Below are 21,606 nucleotides of genomic sequence, written 5' to 3' on the forward strand. Positions count from 1 at the left end.
GGATGAGATATCCATGTTTGTTTGACTTCACAGCTAGATTTAACCAAGTCTTCCAACTTAAACAAGGTTGTTTGTCTCTACCTTCTGATATAGCCCATGTAACTGTGTCCTGAGCTAGCTATAAAAGCAGCACTCAGAGGTTTTAGTTTTGCTGTTTACAAGTCAGAAATTGGTGGTTATGAAAACTCCAGTACAATATGTCCAACCTTTAAAGTAACTTTCCGAAAATCATCAACATTCAACAAGTCCTCAGCACTCCAGCCTCCAGCTCACCCACTCCACCTCTCCCTTTATTCCCAAACTACATGAAGTTGAAGTGGGAAGTTTTTTTTTTTTTTTTGTTAACCCCCTACCGGAGCACTTCCCTCCAATTTGTTGAATTTCTCAAAATGTTCCGTTTGTTAGGCTGAAAAAAAAAAAATCACAGAAAAATCACCATAAGGGCTGCTTTGCATTTTTAATTAAGAAACTAACATATGAATATATTTGCATATTATTGAGTTGCAGATTAAATCATGCATACATAATTAGTGTGCAACAGCACTCGTTCGTTTGCCTCTCTCTCCCTCTCTCTCTCTGCACTGTGCTTACTGTTTTTTCAGCAAGCTGTGGTTCTGATGGATGCCAGACACAGATACACACACTCACACCCACACACACCTTCTTGAGACAGTCACATCACAGAAACACTAACACACCCTCTCCAAACACTGAGTACTCTCCCTCTGTCTCTCTTGCTCTTTTACTGAGTTTGTATTCTGGAGGAAAATTAGTGTCTGATTTTCTCTGCAGAATTGAGGCCATGTCAGGTTTTTTTCTCCTGATTACACCGGAGAGACAATGAGCTGTCTCTTTTTTTAGTCTGTCACTGTCATTGATCGAGTCTCTCAGCCTTATTGTCTATTGAGCATTGTCACTACATGTTTTAGCTAGATTTGTCATATATTGTCAGGATTGATAATGCTCAGAAATGCTAATTATTGGCATGTCAATGTTGCTCATTTCCTCATTGAAAAAGTACTTACGTTTGTAGGTATTTTTAAGTCTTTTTATGAATTCTTAACTTCCTGCCACACCTGCACAAACTTTTTAGTTGTTGTTTTGTGTAGTGTGTTTGTGTAGTATGCTGACAAGCACTGAGTATATTTGCTACTGGAACGGTCGTATGGAGTGAATGATTATTACAGTTTTGCCATCTGAATACTGTTTAATTTAATGTTGTATGTGCAGAATGAAAAGTCACACAGGATTAGCCCATGCATCCATGAATACAAACAACAATTACCTGGAGTGCTTTTGACAGTAGAAAAAAATGTCTAAACATGTAGATAAGAAAGTGAAGGATTTTTTTCCTCTGCTTTCTTAACTTCAGAAGTATGTCTCACTCACTATTAATCACCCTTTCAGCACTTCAATGTGCCTCTGTTTTAAATGAAAGTGTCTGTACCTTATATTCCTGTGTGTGTGTGTGTGTGTGTGTGTGTGTGTGTGTGTGAGTTTGTGGTGTCCTGTTGATAACTTTATTGTTTGTCGGTTCAGACCTGCAACATAAAAAGGCTCAAATCAAAGGCCCCCGATAGTGATGGTGAAGTGGCTGTGTGATGTGAACAAAGTGTAATCGTGCTGAGTGTGTAGGACTGTGTGTGAGTGCCAGAGAGAGAGGGAAAGAGCTCTTGGCCTTTAGGCCAATACTGCTCTATGTGTGCAAGAGAGTTTTTCCAAAAAAAACAAACAAACAAACAAACAAAAAAAAGAATGAAAGAGGAAAACAATAAAGCAATAATTGGTATTGAAAGGAAAGAAACAAGGAAATTAGAAAAAATAGTGGAGGATTTCTTTTTCTTACAAGGGCAAGAGAAAGAAATCAGAAAAGACAAAAAAGACAGAGCCAAGAAGATGCTGAGACAGGAGAGAGAGAACGACAAAGAGAGAAACAGAGTAAGATTGACAACTGTGTGTTGTAATGTGAAGGAAAATCGTGTCAGCATGGAATCAGGATGAAATTTAAGATCATAATGTAACTGCCATTACACTGCCAGTGAGGAGGGGGAGAAGAGGAAGAAAGGAGGGGGGAGAATGTGAGGAGGAAAAGAGTGACAAAGTATAAGGGAGAAACAAGGAGGAAAGGGATAAATGGAGGAAGTGGGTAAAGGGAGGGAGAGATTAAGAATGAGAAAGGGGAGGAGAAGGAAGGAGAATATTGAGGAAAGAGAAGAAGAAAGCAAGGTAGGATTGGAGATGGAATTTTCTTTACTTCTGTTCTCTCTCACCATCATTTTTTCATACAACACATTCATTCCTTTTTTTTATTATTATTACTTTGGGCAGTTCTTGCCTTTATAGCAGAGAAAGACAGGAAATTAGAGGAGAGTGCAAGAGAAGACATGCAGGTTATACGACGGCCGGTTCGGGAGTTGAACCAGCGTCCCCTGCATAGATGGACGGGCACACTACCACTACACCACCAGCTCCTGTGCATTTGTTCCTTCGTCTTTTTTCTTCTCCTTCCCTATTTTTCTTCTTGTCCTATCTTAATTTCTCCTCTGTTTCTCCTGTTTTCCTTTTCTCCCCTTCCTTCCTTTCTTTCTTCTCTTCCCGTCCCTTCCTCTTCTTATCATATTATCTTACCTCTCCTCTCTGATTTTTGTTTTCATTCTATATTTCTGTCATTTTTTCTTTTCTGTTTCCTCCCTCCTTCCCTTCCTTTTCCCTTTCCTAGCACCTTCCCCATCATCTTATTTCCTTTCCTGTTTTCTCCTTTCCTTCTTTATCAGCGTATTTCCTTTCCTTTACCTATCCTCTCATCGCCTGCTGTCTTTTCTCACCTGCGTTCTTCTTGCCCCCTTTTCTTCTACCTTTTTCTTCTTTCCTGCCTCCTTTTTAAGCACCTTCTCCCATTTCTTCCACTCCTCCCCTTCCTCTTCATTTTCCATTTTCTCCATTCTCACCTTCTTTAATTGTTTCCTCACCTCCCTTCATTTCTTCCCTTCTTTCCTCCTCTACCCTCTTGCTTATTTCTTCCACTCTTCCTTAATGTTCTCCTCTTCTCTCCCTCCCTCCCTTATTTTGTCTTGTCATCACTTCTCCCTCCCTTTCTTTATCACCTCATCTTTTTTCCATCCCTTCTCTCCTCCCCTAATGCCCTCCTTTTAGCAGTCTTTCATTCTTCCTCTCCTCCTCCCTCTCTGCTCTTTATTCTTCATCTCCTCTGCAAGTTTGTTGACCACGCAAGCATCAGACAAAATTAAAAATGCTGTCTCTGCTTCTTTTCCGCAACCGGGTCACTCTTTTGGGTTCTCTATCCCCCCTGCACTCCTTTCCTCCATCCCTCCCACCATCCTTCCATCTCTCCCTTCATTTCCCATGCAGTTTGGTTGGGTACAATGCTGGGAGCCAGCCAGCGTTGCAGACAGATGGTCCACTTATTAGATGTGCATCAGCCCTCCCTCCCCTTCCTGCAGCTCGCTTTTTAATCAAATTAAAACTGAAAGAAGAGAGGGAGAGAGAGATAGAGAGAATGACTGAGGAAGAGGGAGAGAGGTTTGGGAGGTCTGCTCACTTGTTTTGGAGTCTATTATTTGTTTGAATTGGATGAACGATGACGATGTTAATATGAAATTTGGAAGATTGAGCCAATGTCTGTCTGACCGCCTGTATCCCTCTCTTTCTCGTCCCTTCACTAATTTTCTGTCTCTGTCTCTCTCTCTTTATTTCAGTTTATTTTTTAAAGGGGCACTCCACCAATTTTACTCTTGAACATCAGTTTACTTATCAGAGTTGAAACCTGTCAGTCAGCCTCCATATATCTAACAGCTGCATAATGTAGTTACTGATGTCATTAATCATCTCAACTCAGAAAAAACATAATATAAAGCCTGCGTCTTTAAACTGGGTTTTAAATAATGTGGGCATTTATCAGGCCGGTAGAGTCTAATGGGGATGCATTATGGGAAATGTAGGCTGCAGAATTACTAGAGCATAACTCATAGAGACTAAAAGTCACTGAAATACTTAAACTTTGCCTCATTTCTTTTTAAAATCTGTCTGTCATGAGCCCCCCAGCATTTCGCAAGTTTGATCTGAGATTGCAAGTTTAACCAACGTCAGTTAGAATTACTTATTGAAGTATTCAATTTAACATTGTCACTGAATTTTAGGTTGTAAATGCATGATAAATAATCCCTCAGTGTTACCAACCTTTTTTCATTTCTGTGCCACTCTCTATGGACAGATCCAAAAAAGAACAGATAAAGCCTACTGAAACAACCTCTGGAGCAACTGGAGAAATCACACTCAGTGCTGTGAAACATCTGGGGGAGTCAGTATTTCTGGGTTTGTACACATGACTGCATGTCTGTAGCCTTCCAGTAAAGTCCCTGTGGTGTTTTGAAGTTGACCTTTTAGTTTTAACACCATGCAATCAGTTGGAATGAAACATGATGATCATGTTGCAAATAAACATTTAGCAAAATTATATTTATATAAAATGTATTTAGATATATTATATTTAGATAAAAGGCCTAAAACAGTCTCAGCTGATGATATAAGTAATAGTGTGTCAGGAAAGAACTCAGACAAACATTTGATCAGCTCTGAAAGTACTTATGTCTTCTGCTATCAGCCAGTTGGAGTTTGAGCATTGCATCCTTTAAACTGATCCATTTTTTTGTTTAAAAAAACAAATTAAAAAAAACTAAACTAAAATCACAATAGTTTAAACAAATCCAGTGGTTGCAGTCAGTCACACATTTGGCGTGTGAGTTCAAAATTGATAACCAGATACAGCACCACCATCAGGTGGTTACTGGAAGCAAGTAGCCATAGCAACCCACACCATAGTTACCCTGGGTACAGGGCTGGGTTTTTTTTTTTTTTTTTTTAAATTTAAGAAAAATGCAGTACGGACAAGAGGAGGGCAAGAGGAAATTAATTTGAATTTAACAAACAGCCATGCAGTTCATTTCAATACAGGAATTGAATCATTCAAGAGTTTACTTTTTACTTATTAAAATCTATAAATCAAATAATATGTTTAATATAAGGATATAATATGTAACTTTTAATTCATGGGCAGGGTAGAAGAGTAATACAGAACAGATATTATATCATCCCAAGTAGTTTACATCACAAAGGTCCTTGTGGAGAAGAGAGGAAAACAAAAGTAAGGAATACTTTACAAGAGTTATAAAATTGTGATTCATGTGTTATTAAAGGTATGAATAAGACATTTATAGACTTTAAAAAAGGTCAAATTTTTAGAATGTGGCTGGAGATGATTAAACTGAAAATAACCACCATTCATGCAATATAGCCTCTTACTTGGAAATCTGCACAATAAGACTTGACACTTCACACAGTAAAGCAAGTGGAATTCTGTAAAAACTGGTGAAAATATAACCAGTGACTATCAGGGTATAATGCCAAAAAAAAAAAAAAAAACATAACTTCAATGGATGAAATTTTCTCCAGTGTAATGCATGACTGAATGAATTCTTAGCTGCAAATCGCCAAACCCATATTGACTGATCTATGCTGTTAGCCGCTGCTCCAAAAACAGACCTACTCCACACAAACTCTGCACATCTCTGACCAGCCACTGCTCAAAATCCAAATTTCAGCTGGGGGGTATTTTGGTTGTATTTCATCTGATTACAATGCCAGAAAAAAAGGACAGGGGAGAAGATAAGAATATATCCAAGGTAAAAGAAGAGGAAACAATGGGAGAGGAAACAAGAAATTATAGGAGAGTAAACAGGAAAGGAGGAAATGAGAAGAGAGGATGAAGGGAGATAGGAGGAAAAAACAGGGGGAAAGGGGGGAGACAATAGGGGAGGAAACAAGAAAGTAAAGGAGGGTAAATGGAAAAGGAGGAAATGAGAAAAGGAAGGGAAGGGAAAGACAAGAGGTGGAAAGGTTGAGGACGAGGGAGTAAGAGAGGAGAGGAAGCTGGGGGAGAAGGAGAAAAAGAGGAGGAGAAGCGCGCGGTGAAAAAGTGAATATTGGGCTCAGTTCAAAGGCACGCGGCGGATTGCTGTTCCGCGCGAGGACGGAGGGAGGGGCGGCTTTCCAGACTTACTGTCCAAAGTTGAGAGTGTCCCGCGCGTGTCCGCGAGCATACAGACGCGAGCACGTTTGCATGCACCCGATCTAATTTTCAATATCTCGCTCCGTGCGTTTTCCGTGCACGCGTTACTGCGTGTGCGAGAGAGACCGGGGTGAAGAGAGCGAGGGGGAGAGAGAGAAGGGGAGGGGCACTTCTGTCCCTCTCTCTCTCCCTCTCTCTGCCTACTTTGCATATTCCGCGTGCCTCGGCTCGGCCATATGGGAAAATGCAACTGAAGGAATTGTCGGCTGGGAAAAAAAACGCGAGCGGAGCGGCGAGAATTTAAGATCATAACAAATACCGAAAAGTTCACGCACACGAAGAAAGGTGGAGAAGAAGAAAAGAAGAGGGGCGGGGGGAGCGTTAAAAAACCCAAAAAGAGAGAAAAAGAGAGATACGCGCGGAGAGAAAAGGGGAGAAAATAGAGTTTTTCTTCTTTTTGCGGAGGAGAGGAAACGATGTATTGTGCGTACACCATCCCCGGGATGACAGGCAGCTCACTGATGTACTACTACAACGGCAAAGCGGTAAGACACACTCCTTCATCCCTTCTGCCGCTTCTTTGCCTTCCTCCGCGACGGTTTGGGAGTCAGACGGGGAGAGGGGACCAATAGTAGAGAGAGAGAGAAAAGAAAAGAGAAGAGAAAGAGAGAGAGAGAGAGAGAGAGGAGGTATGAAGGTGAAGAGTGTCGCTTTTTACGCAGCACCTTAACAGCACGTCGGTTCGCCGCCGCGTCTCCAAGTGCGAACGAACTGCGCGCCCTGTCCTGTCCGTGGGCCGGCGGGTATTTTTGGAAAAAGCAACGATGGCTGTTGTTTATCAGGGGGAATAAGTGCGTGCGTGTGTGTTTGTGCGCGCGTGTGTGCGTGAAGCTGGGGGAAAGTGACAGTAGCTGCTGTGGAGTGCGGTAGCGCTTAGATAAATGGGTTGGACATAGCCGTGTGAAATGTGATAATGTGTGTGCATGTGTTTGTGTCCGAGAAACCTCAGTCACAAAAACAAATGTATATATAGACTTGAAAAAAAAATTCCCAAATCTAACAATTTTCTCATTTTTTCTTCGGTTTCTGCGCGTCAGACACTTTGAGAAATAACCCCACTGTTTTATCTCCGTTTTTCTCTGTGGCGTACTTCTTTTTTTTTTTTTTTTTTTACAAATGCACACAAATGCAGCAAAATAGATGGTTTATCGTAGAACTGAATTAATGTTTTGTTTCTCTCAGTCTCAGATGGAATGGCACATGTGGTTTTGGGATTTGTATCGTTCTGTGTTTCATTCAAGGACTTTTTCTGTTCTCACAAAAATGTTTCAATTTTCGATTTTCCTGTCATAATTGGCCTTCAATCCGCGTTTGTATTTGCCTTTTACGCTCCGTTATTTTACTCATAATCTCGGTAATGCAATTAAGGCAAAACTGGAAAATAAATCTGCCCATTTAGAAATTGGTATTTAATATTTAATATCAGTAATATTCTGTCATTACGTATATTCTGCTATCTATTTTATGCAATTACTGCAAAATAGTAAAAATATAGTAAATAGTAAATTCTGAAAAGGAATATCCACTTTATCTCAGCCCATCTATATCTCTTTATATTTCTACATATCTAATATAGTAGGCCTACATATTATTCTTTAAAAAAAATACTAATGAGCTCTAAAAGTTAAAACTTAAATCATAACGGTTGGCTGGAAATAAAGAGAATAACACATTTGAGAAAGTCATCCAGCACCATTAAGCTGCTGACCTCCTGTGAACCTGTCTGTCTGTCTCCCAGTAAGTCCCACCTGTAAGACCCAAGCAGCAGGGTGAAGTGATTCAGAGAGACGGGCTGGAAAGGCTAGAAATGAGAAGCAGCAAGGAAAGCAGGAGTGAGTGAATTTCACAGGTTATCTGGTGTAAAAAGCAGGAATGACTGGAAGTCACAGGTGCAAATGAAAGGCTGGGATTTCCTACGGATCCACCTGTCAGCGAACCTTCTGTCCCTTACCTGTCTGTCTTTGTCTCACCTTTGACTCCTAATTGCTGATTTACCTCAGCTTAAAGAAAAGAAAGAGGAAATGACAGATAGGACAGAGGAGAAATGACAACAGGGTTGCAGGAATAACTACCAATAAAGAATTCTGTGCCCAGATTTTCTTCTATTTGCAGTAATAGTCACAGTGTTTTAAATTAATAATAAGTCTGAAGTCTTGCAGTTTAAGGACCCTATGGGATGATTAAATACAGAAAATATGTCCACTAAATTCAGTATTAAAAAAAAACAGCAAAGATGCATTTCATTATTAATTGCTTTATTTTGAAAATACATCAATATATTTTCCAGAAACAAATTTATTTTTGCATATTTGTTAGTGTTTACAATCACTCTGATTTGTATTTGATTTAAGAAACAGATCAGATTTATTCCTTATGGCTAAATTAATATTTTCGAAGTCTTCTCAGATTTAACCCGTGTTTTGAATGTCCTTTATAGTATTTTTTGTGAACAAATAGAAGGAAAAACTAAAAACTGGTGTTATGATAATCTGGTTGTCTTTCTAACTTTATATTTTGTAGTTTTTACTTGTTAAAGACATGAACTAGCAGTAATCAGTGTTCAGATGGTTTTAGACAAAGCCTCTGTTGTTTGATTGCCACCACAGACGCTCGCCAACAGTTGTCCTCTGTCTGCTTGCCGCTGGCCAGGTCTCCGGCCTCCATACGGCTGCCCAACACTCCAACCCTGCACTGTCGGCCATTGCCACTGGAGCCTTATGCTTTTTGTACCTGCTCTCTCACCATAGTTCATGGCCTTTTTTGTATCACAGAAGCTTCTCGCAGAGCCAAAGATTTCTACTTTGGTGATGCCACGGGACACGGCATGGCACCTCTGCTTTGTTTGGTGGCTGGCTACTGGATGGCACATGGTCTTGATCCGATGCCAAGCTCCTTTCTGTCTTCACTTTACCCCCCATCTCACTGTGTCTTTCTGTGTCACAGCTTGTTTACACCCGCCGTCCGATGACACAAAGAAAAAAAACACACAAACACAAGAATCGTTGTAATAAAGCAATGTTGTTTGTCTTGCTGTGTCCCGTTTTCAGTGCTGTTTGGTGGCTTTACCCTGCTGGGATCGAGGTGTTTTTGTAGCCTGTGGTTGTGTTAAAGTAGATTCAACTTGGGTGTTGTGTCATGGAGGTAGAAATGTGGAGTGAGTGGGCAGAGCAGGCCATGTTTGAGAGAAGAGAAGAGAAACACACAGGCAAGACTGCGGAAAGTCTCGGCCTGGCGAGACCGAACAGTGAAGAGGCTCAGTCAGGTTTGGTTTGTGGAGAGTGTGGGGGGGAGGGTGAAGGTGGAGAGAGGAGGAGGGTGAGGGCCGAGGCCCGCGCTTCGGTTAGCGGCTGTCGGCTCGCTAACTTAAGCTCCAGTGGCTTAATGAGGCAGCAGAAAGCTCGGATAAAACAAAAGGCCTCATTTAAAGCCGGCCCAACCACCCGGCTATTGTTATGCTAACACAGGATTTGAATATTCAGCAAGTTTTAATTAGGAGGGTCCTGAAGCTCCCTGCCAAAATCCTGCAGTCTGCTGTCAATGTGCAGCTACAGGAAACACAAAGTTTAAACTGATGATTCTTTTTGTCTGCAATTTACTTTGTATTTGCTGCTTCTCTCTGGATGTGAAAAGAATTAATGAATTTTAAATGAAATTTGTAGTTTTTGTGAATGAACTGCAATTATAGTTGCATACAAAAACATATCTTTTTAATTTATTCAAACTGATTTCTGCTTTCAGTTACTGCAAAAGGCTTGCATATTTATTCATATTTACATTTCTAGTAGAAAGAATAATTTTTTGCTTCTAATTTCATATTTTAATTTTTCACTGTTGGTCAGCAGATGTCAAGGGTCAAAGGTCAAACCCAAAGCTTCCGGATAAAATTACATATGACTGCTGATCTAATTTTCTCATATAAATGTTTTTACATGTTTATAAATATAGTCTTTTCTACTCAAACTATCACGAGAATCAAATCACATATGTACACAAAAATATGAGCCTCTAAAAGGAAGGCTTTTGCAAATTTTACAAATAAGTAGGAGTGAATTTAGAGAAATGATTGTGCGCTGTTATAGAGCATTTACAAATATCTTCTATTGAAAATATAAAAAATACTAAAACTGTCTGCAACATTGGATCTGCAAATCAGCAGTGTGTTTTTGTGGACCAATTCTGCTGTTTAATAGAAAAACAATGCATGTGTGTGTTAGTTTTAATATTTATTTGTTTATTTACTTCTTCACATACAGACATGTTTCTGTGTACATTTTATTCTGTATATGAGGAGTAAACACATGGTAAAGCCACTTTTAGTAGTAACTCTGTTTGTATGTGTGTGTGTGTGTGTGTGTGTGTGTGTTGTCATTGTGAACCCAGTGTGTGTGGACATCCTGTGTACTCAGTAGGCTGGAATTAGAGCACAGCGTGTTATGCAATTATAACTTTATAAATAGAAGCATTGTGTGTGTGTGTGTGCGTGTGTGTTTGTGTGTGTGCAATCCTCCATCTCTATCTGCGTGAGATGCTCTGATGGAACAACTCAAAAAGGCCAGTTTTAATGTTTGTGTGGTTTTGTTTGTAAATGTCTGTGTTTATGTGTCCTTTTTGTTGTGTACAAGCATAAACTTTATGTTAACCACTGCTATATGAGTGTGTGTGTGAATTCAGAAATGTGTGTCATTATTTTTCATATTTGTGTTAAATTTTATCTCATAAAAAGCTGGTGTATGTATTTCATTTTTTATAACATTTGTAATATATATATTAGTGCCATTACAGTGTGTTTTATATGATTTCTGTGTATGTACGATAAAAATCAGTGTGTGTCTGATACACTCTCCTGAACCTTTCTTTGTATACAACCATGATGCAGTTAGCCTTAAAAGCATGTGTGTGTGTGTAAGGTTCAGGGACCATACCATTATTATCTTGTCTGATTTGTGTGTGTGTGCGTGCATGTTGTCCGTCCGGTTAAAGCCTGACACACCGTTCAGGCTTAAACTTAATCCTTCTGCATCAGATTATGTGACACTGATGCTGCTACAGCTGATACACACACTGATACACAAGCTGAAGCTGACACACATACGCTGCAGAAGACACTGTGATGTGTTCATTGCCCACCTCAGATTAAGGTAATCTTTCTCAGGGAGTTGTGTGAGGCTTTGAAAGGTGTGTTTCTTTTCTCCACATCCATTTTTCTGTGTTTATGACATTTGTGACACAATTAAAACACAATTAATCCTTTCTACTTCTGATAAAACAACATTTTAATCACTTCATAAGATACAAAATCAGTTGTTTTATAATATTTTGTGGGCTCCATAATTTTAGCAGATTATGCAACATTAAACCAGGAGATTTACTAATAATGAACATTCCATTGTAATTGTTTTAGTCCAGCTGCTGATAAAGAGTTCAAACATAGTCCTTTGTTTTGAATGTACAATTATTAAAAAAATTCAGAATATCTATTTTTACTGATGAAAATATTTCCTTTGCAGATTACAGTCTGTTTTCTGGGCAAGTGATGTTTGTCAGTATTTACTTTCGACATTTTGTTCTGTCTTTCATGACTTTTTCTACATTTCTGCTTTTCATTATTAATGTATCGAAAAGGGTAATTACTGGGGTCATAAGTGATGTCATAGCTGTCACATGTTTACAATACAAATGTCAGAGGCTGCTGACGCGTTGGCGATAGTGACGTTTTTATGTTTAATCTTCCATAAAGGAGTAAGATTACTTTTACTACTAGCTGCCACTGTTTTGTATGTTTTTAAGATTAAATTTGGGAGGTTCTGATTCATTTGATGCAAGTCATCCTGTGTTATTTAAACTCTAGTGTTTAATTAAGCTTCCCATGTACAGTTTTAGTTGAGTGTGGTGGTGTGCAGCCTGTATTACGATAGGCCTGAAGTGTATCATACACACATATGTGGTGTTTTTATAGTTTTTCAGGCATATAGCATTCCATTTTTGTGATATATCTTTAGTAGAAGCTTGCTTAATGGCCATTTTACAAATCTCTGGCCTCAGAAGCAATTAAATTAATTCACACTGATATCAGATTATCCTATAGATAAGCCTACATACGTTTATGAAAGGCGAGCTAGTTAGACATCAAAACTCCATCTAGAAATATCTTGGTATTTATTTCTGCAAGCGGCTCACTTGTTAAGTGAGGACAAATCACAGCTGTGATACTGAGAGTGCGAATCATGAGAGTTTTTGGTGTGTGCCCCCTTGTCTTCATTTGAATTCTTTTGCATTGCCTGCATTTGACCAGCACCTGACAGAAATGTGTTGCACTGCAGCTGATCACTGGTTTTTATATAGATACATACCTTTATCTTTACAGTATAGCCTCTCAAAAAATTGTACACAGTTTGTGTAACAAAGACTCTTCATTTCCTTTCTCTCTGTCTTTGTAAACCCTTGACCTTAATGTGCAAGGTCTCAGCTGCCAAAATGATGTGTGCATGTCCACACACACACACACACACACACACACACACACATAGTGAAACAGTGAGTCATCTGTGTGTGTGTCCCATAAGGGACCATAGCAGAGCGTAATGGGTCGGCATTCCTTGGATAGCTCAGAATTTCCATCCTGACCTGTCCATGGGAAGAGAAGCTCTCTCTCTCTTCCTCTCTCTCTCTCTCCCTCTCCGAGGTGCAGGTTTGATTCCCAGTGTGTGACTGAAGGTCTGCCAGCCTGTTCAAACCTCTGAACATCAAGGTGAGCCGGCAGGCAGGGACAGGCGGTAGCAGCAGTGGATGATGGCTCATGTGTCTGGTTGGCTGGCTGTAGATCCACGCAGGCTCTCAGGGCACAGATGCCTTTTAGCCATATTGGAGGGCTAGAGACTAGAGACAATGACTTTGACCTGCTGATTGTACATTCCCCATTTCATTTCTTTACATTGCTGGTTGTGACCTACTCATGTGACATTAGTTCAAAATCAGTGTGTACTGTAATCCTGTCTAATTGTCTGTACTGATACCTGAATATTTCTGACAAAAAAGAGCGAACAAATGAAAAGGATTTGTCATCAAGATTAAAACATTTGGAAGGAATCATTTTAATATCAGCAAATGGTATTAAATTAATCCAGAAACAGATGTACACTGGTGACTGTGCTAAATTTGTTACATTTTCATTGCTCGATGCCACTGTGGCTTTGACTTGAATAAATGTTAAAGAAAAGTAGTATCAGCCCATCGTGTCTGTAGCATAAGAAATAAAACAATAATTCTACATGTGCCTATAATCAAGCTGCTTTTACACTGCCTGTGTTAGCCGGCTAATAGTTTTTAAAGGAAGTGATTGCCATATTCTATAATTTTGCATTTTTTTGCATGTCTTGTTGTAAAACACGGTGTGTGCTACATTATCACTTAGCTCTTATTTCTTTGTGCTGTGTTTTTCTGTGCTACATGGTTCTCTGATGAAGGGTATTCTGTCGCTTAGACCCTTACTCCTGTTACTGTTAGCTGGGTGATTGTCAATGGCTGATTTGCTGTTGTATGTGTGTGTGTGTGTGTGTGTGTGGTAAAGCCTATTTTCATATGTACTAGCACAGGCTTCACAGCAGAAAGGCAAGCTTAAGTAAGTTAACATTTTTGGCGACAGAATAAAGAAAAGCTGTGTGTCCTCTGTGTGTATATGTGTATGTGTGTATTTGTGTAACCACCACTGCTCTAAACCAGAGCTGCCACACTTGTTCACAGTGTAGAGCCTGTCTGCACACACACGCACACATATAAAACCCACCCAGTCTTCATTATGAAAGTGGAAAATGGGGTGGCTGTCATTTTGTTAAGGGTGTGTGTGTGTGCTTGTGTGTTCTTTAGTGGGTCAGTCATGCTGCGGTGAGCTGTAGGGAGGCTGCATGGACTTGCTGATAAACACTGGACAGCTGTCACACCAACAACAACACAACAAAAGTGTAACACAATGCAGTGCGGTACAGCTGAATGGCAGCGTAGGATGTGTTTTAGCACAGGCAGCTAACATATTCTATTAGCAGTGTGGCTTCAGTAACAGGGTACATGAGGTTCAGTTCGGTGTTCAGTCAAGGAGGGGGATGAGTGTTTTCGTGTCTTTGATGTTGGTGTTGCCTTCAGGTGCGGTCGTATTCACTGTGTCAATTCAATTCAATTTTATATGTATAGTGCCAAATCACAGTACAATCATCTCAAGGCACTTATTGTGTCCTATTTGATGTGTCAGCTGTGATTTGGAATTTTGTGATAAAGATCTTTTTAAAAATTGTCGGAGCATATAAAGGAAATTTTTCATTTTCCACAATAGTTTCCGTGTAAAGCCTTAACGTTATTGTCAGCTATCAGCCAACAATCTTTAGAGGATCAGTACACTTGAATGCAAAAACATTTTGTGGTTAGGTTAATTTCAGGGCAGTTTTTTAATCCAATCACTGAATTCAATCCAATCATTGTACATATCTAGGAGAGGAAAGCTGTGAAAGACAACAGTTTGTGTTTCTCTTTGTCACAATTTGTCACAAGATTAGAAATAAATTAAGCTCAAACCAAACTTCTTTATATACTAACTGTACTGCTAACATTATAAAAGCCTTTGTTACAGAAGGAAGTTTAGATTTGTTTTATTCTGCCTGTCTTACTTTGCTATTTCTTCCAAAATACTAACATCTGGGAAGCTGAGCATCAGAGAGCAGCTGTATATTTTAAAATCTGCTCTCAACACTACCCCTCTGTCACGCTTAGAGTCAAACAACAACCTTCTTGCATGTCCACATCATCAGTTTATTTGTATTTGATTTTCAGAAATCTTTCAAGTGATTCAGTCTGACTCTGTTACCTGCAGACATCCTTCTGCTTTCATTGTGCTTGTTCTGTATGAGAAACACGTCTTACAGCATTTTGTTCCCCTTCACTTTGTTATTACAAAGAACAGTGTACAAATGAACATTGAACATTGTTGTTTTTAATGTGCAGGAATGCACCCTGCAGCATTAGTGCCTTATTCTATGTTAAACTGGCTGACCTTTGACCAAAGCGAAACTCAACATGAGCTATTTTTAGTTGTGAAGAATTTGTTTTTCATGTGGAAGTCAATATAAGCTGGTATCTGCCGTCTTATACACACGCACACACACACACGCACACACACACACACACACACACACACACACACACACACACACACACACAGGCACACAGATATCAAGTCCATCAAGTTTCTATCTATCTATCTATCTATCTATCTATCTATCTATCTATCTATCTATCTATCTATCTATCAGACTTTTATCAATAACCATGCTGAAAGATGCCATGTAGCTCCCATACACTGCTCAAAATAGGGGCTTTACCTCGTCAAAGAAAGTAAGAGGAAGAATGAGTCAAATACAACAAAGAGAAAATAAAGACCGACATAAAGAAAGAACAAACAGAAAAAAATCCTGCAGCATTGCAGTTCTGAAGTAATCAGCTCTTTGATCTAGCTCCTTTATTATTCCAGTGTGGGCCAAATAATGCAGTCCTGATTGTGTTGCTGGCAACCACTGAGTTTCCATATGTTGGCTATTAGGGCCTCTTACCGGCCTTGTCTCCACACTGCTGCTGAAAACTGCTTCTCCTGTGGTGCATTTCAAGGGGTCACACGTCCAGGTTACTTTTGAATGAACTTTTTTGATTACTGACATTATTTCTGTTCAGAGGATGGATTATAACAGATGTCACCTCCGCCTGTGGGAAACAATAAGTTTTTGGCATTTTGTAGACCACATAATTAATTGAAAACAATCTGCAGATTACAGTGTTGTAATATCATGGCTTTATTATTTCTCTTTTTATTGATTCACTGTTGTTTTAGCCTCAGACACTGATATAGAGGTAGATAGGAATTTTCAGGCCTAGTGGAAACAAGACCAGGGATATTATGATCAGCAGATTTTGTGCAGTGAATCAATCTGCACAGGAGGCCATTGCTCCAAGCCTTATTAACATTTTTATGGATCACTAGATTGAATGGGATCAGAATCAGATGTTCAGAGCAACTGTCCACTCTGTTTGAAGCGGTTAAGGTGCGCTTTATTTAAGCTGTCAGGCTCTTGGAACAACCTCTGAAGCCTGGAGAAATAGCATCAGGCCCTCTGCATCCTCTGGCTTCTATTTACCGATTTAATGTTGCTTTTTTCTCTGAAATACTTTGCACACAAACTTTCTTTCTTTTGATTTTGAGCTGGGATCAAACAGAAGTATAGTGGTTATGACTGTTGGACTGCAATAAAGCTGTGCAGCAAATGATTAAATTCTGTTCAGATGATATCAACAACTTAAGAAAACATGTTCCATTAACTAACTGACTTTTAAATTGCTTTGTAGTTTATTGTTGAAGCTTCCATTACTTGTTTTGCACAAACCTGCCATCATAGTTAATTCTAGATTTGGGGAGCACGAGGGCGCATTCAAGTTAACTTTCTCTTCTTCATAGATACTCCAATAAGTGTAGGTTAGCAGGGTAACGCAACTGCAACCTGCATGAGTTGCCAGTCTGTCAACACCATCAAACTTTTCTCAGATCCCTTTAAAAAGATGATCCCACATGATGGTGCTGTAAAGATGGTATATAGAGGTCCACTGATGTAATGCAGTAGCCAGACAGTCTAAAGGCTGAAGGCCTCTCTCTACAGTAAGAGATCAAGGGTGAAATCCTGTGAGCCAAACTAATGAAGATGAAGGATTAAGTGTGTTAATGTATGTTTGTGTGTAGCCCGTTAGTGCTCTCTCTCTCTCTCTCTCTCTCTCTCTCTGGATCTGCTGGTATTTTCTGCTTTACTGTAAAACTATATGAAGGGGAAAAAACAGGAGAGCAGGTTTACTTGCACAGAAATAGTGCGAGGCATGTTTTTATTTGGATTGGTAAAACTGAAAATGGCTCTGTGGTCCTTAAAAATGTGTAAAAAAAAAAAGTGTATAAAAAGGCTACTGGAACTTCTACAGTTTACGTTACCATAGGTTTATATTATTAAACATATTTCTATGCATATTTTAAATAAACATTATAAAGATTACTGGTTACAAACTGAATCGACATTACTCAGTGTTAATACCGCTGTTTGCTGTAGTGCTTGATCGTGTTGAATGGTTGCAGCAGAGCATATTTTCACCCATATAACATGACTGTTCAGTTCAGAGTGATTTTGTGCTAGGTGAAATCAATAGGTTAACAAGAAACAGATTTTTGCAATGGTAATTCAAATGTAAATACAAAATAATTATTGTTTTTTCTTTATAATAAAACTAGCAAATGCTTGACAGAAAAACTTACAGTGATCAGCATAAAATTACTGTCTGTAAAACTCTTGTTTTAGTTTAAACACCACTGTTTAGTTCTTCTGTTAAATTTGGTTTTGTCTGATAAATGTTTTTATCTGATGACACCTATCTTTTCTCCTACAGTTTGCTTCATGAGCCACAGTTCATTTTGGATAGATTACAGTTAGAATTTTCTGTTTATTCCTGTTCAGACTGTCATTGACATACAACCTGAATCAGCAGGTGCAGTGTTTCTTGTTGTCACTCACTTCCTGCGGCAGCCATCTTAATGTTTGGTTTGGTTTGGTTTGGTTTGGTTTGGTTTGGTTTGGTTTGGTTTTGGATTAGTGCTTGCGCCCTGTTGCAATGTTAAACGTTGAATGAGACCCGGGCACTCTTCACCAGCTTGCATCACCGTGGCAACAGGATCACTGTGACCTAGCATCCCACTGGCAGCCATGCTCACTGCTCCTGACTCTCCGTCTGCAACCTCTTCAATAATTAACATGCCACGGCAGCCATTTTAGATTTTGGCTCGGTTTAGGTGCCCGCCGGCACGTTGCCTCGGCAACTGTGTCCTTGCGACCCAGCGCTATGGTGACGTTGGTCATTTTGTAACACTCCAGCTTTCTGAGTTGGAATCCACAAATCTGATTAAAATGCCAGGGCAGACATCTTAGAGGAGGTGAAGGAGACAATGAAGACAAAGCAGGATGAAACACACACACACTCACATACTCATATAACATCCACCCAGATTTTACCCACACAGGTCTAGATAATATCTCATCATAAAACAGCAATGAGTCAAGCATGGACACTGTTGAAAATTCAAAAGTATCGTATCTTTTTTATGTGTTTTACATCTGTCAGTATTTTACAGCAGAGTTTAGCAGTTCAGCAGGCCAGAGAGCCCATGTGTATTCAAGGTTACGTACACGTTTGGCTCATGACCTTCACAACTCTGTGTGTGTGTCACCACTTTAATTTATTTACACAGTGATTATTTATTGATGATGCTTTATTTGTGGGAGCAGGTTCATTGGGAATAACTACCAGTTTACAAATGATCAAACAGAAAAACATACAGGACGATAAAAGACAGAATAGAGAAAGACAAATGCAACAAAAAAATAAACTCATGGTTGGACAAGCCTACAGACCAACTTAAATGACAATGAATTGTCTGAGTAGAAAAACTACAATCATCAATATGTACATGTATGTTTGAGGGCGGGGGGGGGGGGTCATACCACCTACATACACTCTTGTTCTCACCCTGACAGCTTGACTGCTGCAGAGAGCAGTGGTCTCATTGGCCATTTGCCGTGCAATGGGTATTTTCATTGGCTGTTGGGCCGGCTGCCACCATGCCAGCTGAGAGAACTCATTTTGTGTGTACGTGTGAGTGTATCAGAGAGGGACGAGTGCGTTTAATGTAGTGGCAGCAAACGACCAATCAAAATGATGGGCTCTGCCTCTCAGTATTTCAATCTGCGTGTTTGTCTCTTCTCTTTTAATTTGGATTTTTAGTGTTTTGATAATGGTTCAAACCTCTTTCAACCCTTTAGAGCAGTGATAGAGGTCACAAGATAAAGCTTAAGGGAGTCGAGTATTCTAATATTCTATGGAATATTTCAGAGATTACTTGAGTAATCGGATAAAATAGACTTTTGCATTTTTAAACGATAATGCTATTGTGTAATTCATGACAGAACGGACAGGTTACCTTGAGATGACGTTACCTTGTGTCAGCTCCGCTGGGTGAACCTGTCTGGTTCACAGTTGGATGCTTTCTGTTCAGATGATGAAGCATTGACGAAGTGCTGTTGTGGTACGCCAGTTCTATTTTACAATTTACGGATGGTTTTGCTCTCTGCCATAGCACCAACTTTTAATACTGAAATACCTTGTGCAACAGTGATTACGGTCCGTGTGGAACAATGATCCCTAGGCAGAGCAGGCCCGATAACGCAAGTGATAGTAATTAAACGAATCCTCAAGGCAAAGAATTTGCTTGGAGGATTTTTTGTAATTGAATTCCTTGATTTCCTTAGATTCATTGCAGCCCTAGTCACAAGATGATCCTCCAACCAGACTCAATCCTCCTGGGCATGGATCCTCCATGAGTCCTTCAAGCTGCTCTTTGCTGTTGCTCTACTTTCATTTTAAAATACTCCAGTGATGTTCTTACATTCAAGTCAGGGGACACACTTGGTCAGGTGGTAGTCATTTGTGTTTGGGATCATTGTCATGTTTGAAATAGATTTCTTGACACTAGAGGTCATGTTTTCATTCAGTTTTCATGTGGGTATGCAGTACAAACTTGCCATCATCATCTATAAATTCAGATTAGATTACAGTAGATGACACTTTACAAATACAGAGAAGAATAAGGTGGTAATTCTGTAAATCTTGTCCATGTCAGAAGCACTTACCTGTTTTTTAGTCCTAGGTTGTGTAAGTAGTGAATTGTTTGTAAAGTGGGCCACTATTCCTCCTTTACCCCATGTGTTTCAGCTTATGCTGAGTATCTGCTGATGCATTTGTTCCCTCTGTGATCTTTATGAAATCTCTAGTTACTTACTGTACTTGTTGAGGCATTTCCTCTCCCTGTGGAGCCCTGTTGAATTAGACACAGCCCAGGATCAAATTTAAAAACTGTGATGTTCACAAGTTCTTTCATAGCTCTGTTCATGCAATTTTTAATTGGAAATCACAGGTGCACTCAGTTATGAAGCAGTGATTTCAGGTAAACTGACTTTTTGCAGGTTGGCGCCTGTATTTTCAGTGTAGTCTGTCTAACCTGTTTGTAGTGCTCAGTTCTGCTGTATATACAATTCAGGGATGGGACCCATAACCTTCCATCATATGTGTGAATCTATAATGGACAGTGCATTGCATTTCTTCTATAAAACAATCAGTAGAAATGTTCTCTCTTTGTGTCTGTGTGAAACTTAGAGATTGTTAATTATTTCATCATTTGATTATTTATAAAACCACTTAATTAGCTGTCAGGTGGCCAGCTGGCTCAACACCAACTCATCACTTCTCTTGTGTGTTTTTCTTCCCAAATCTCTTCTACTTTCTGCCTTCCTGTTGTGCCCTTCTGGTGATTTCCTTTTCTTTCTTTCTTACTTTCTTCCTGAGTTCTTATCAATGGCATGACCTTTGACTTCTGACATCTCAAAGAAAGTGGCAGGAGAATACAATAGATATTTCTTCAGTGGGAATCAGCCCATCTTTCTCACACACACACACACACACACACACACACACACACATTTTCTGTCTGTCCTCATATACTTCAGAACAAACAGGAACAGACATGCTGGATAAAAAAAGACATTTAAACTGGATCAGGTTATGAATTGTCTCACTCTCTGTTGAGTTTCAGACTTTTTCATATTGAATTTATCAGTGTGTGTGTGTGTGTACTGTTTTTTCCAACTTGGATTTCCATATCTGTGACATCATAAACTCACAAAAAAAAAAATCTCTGAATTGGTACGATTTTCCTCTGTCTGTTTTTAAAGGAACTTATTCTTGTTAACTGAGGATAGATAGAAATAAAAATCAGACTGTGGTTTAAATAGAGGTTAGCACTGAGGTCTTTAGTGACCAACAACCACTAGATTTTGAGCTGCTTGTGCATTTTTTGTCTGTTTGTTCACAAGGAGTCCTTCACGTGTGTGTTGAAGGGTGTTTTTTATTTCCATGTCTTTTCTGTGTCTTCCCTCTACGGCCTGTCAGGACTCTGCATTGGTTGAGGCGGTTCTCTTGCTAACGATCTCTGGCAGTCGGCAGCATGTGGCAGTAATTAAATCAAAGGAAATTGGTGAAAAAGAAAGAAGAAAAAACGTCTGTGTGGTGACTCTGCCAGAAAGTGGTTGAAAGGAAAGAGGGAGGCTAATAAAATGAGTGTGGAAGAGACTCGTAAAGAGCCATCACCTGTGGAGAAATGTTTTTGTTCTCTGTGCCTGAAAACCTGCATGCAATCACACATACACACACGTAGTTCACTGTCTCATGTGCAGGCACACACACACACACACACACATTGAAAGAACCTTCATAAATTAGTTTGAATTCCTTTTTTCAGGAGAGTAATAAATTAATAATTAAAATTTTAAATAAAGTTGTTGAAT

The 21,606-nt window shown here is 39.4% G+C and overlaps 1 protein-coding gene across 13 annotated transcripts in view; it reads left to right on the forward strand.

Annotated features, from left to right (window-relative positions):
• The window catches only part of tcf4 (transcription factor 4), a 215,194-nt gene that overhangs the window by 146,054 nt on the left and 47,534 nt on the right, over positions 1-21,606 (forward strand). For 2 of the 13 annotated variants that reach the window (XM_026296712.2, XM_026296713.2), the window contains exon 1: positions 6,314-6,630. The exons of the other annotated variants lie outside the window; for them this stretch is intronic. In XM_026296712.2, the coding sequence (XP_026152497.1) occupies positions 6,562-6,630 (69 nt within the window). In that variant the 5' untranslated portion in view covers positions 6,314-6,561. Of the gene's footprint in view, positions 1-6,313; positions 6,631-21,606 lie in introns of those variants that run through there. 13 annotated transcript variants of the gene reach the window in all.

This window comes from Mastacembelus armatus, chromosome 12 (genome assembly GCF_900324485.2).
Source record: "Mastacembelus armatus chromosome 12, fMasArm1.2, whole genome shotgun sequence".
Taxonomy (NCBI): domain Eukaryota; kingdom Metazoa; phylum Chordata; class Actinopteri; order Synbranchiformes; family Mastacembelidae; genus Mastacembelus; species Mastacembelus armatus.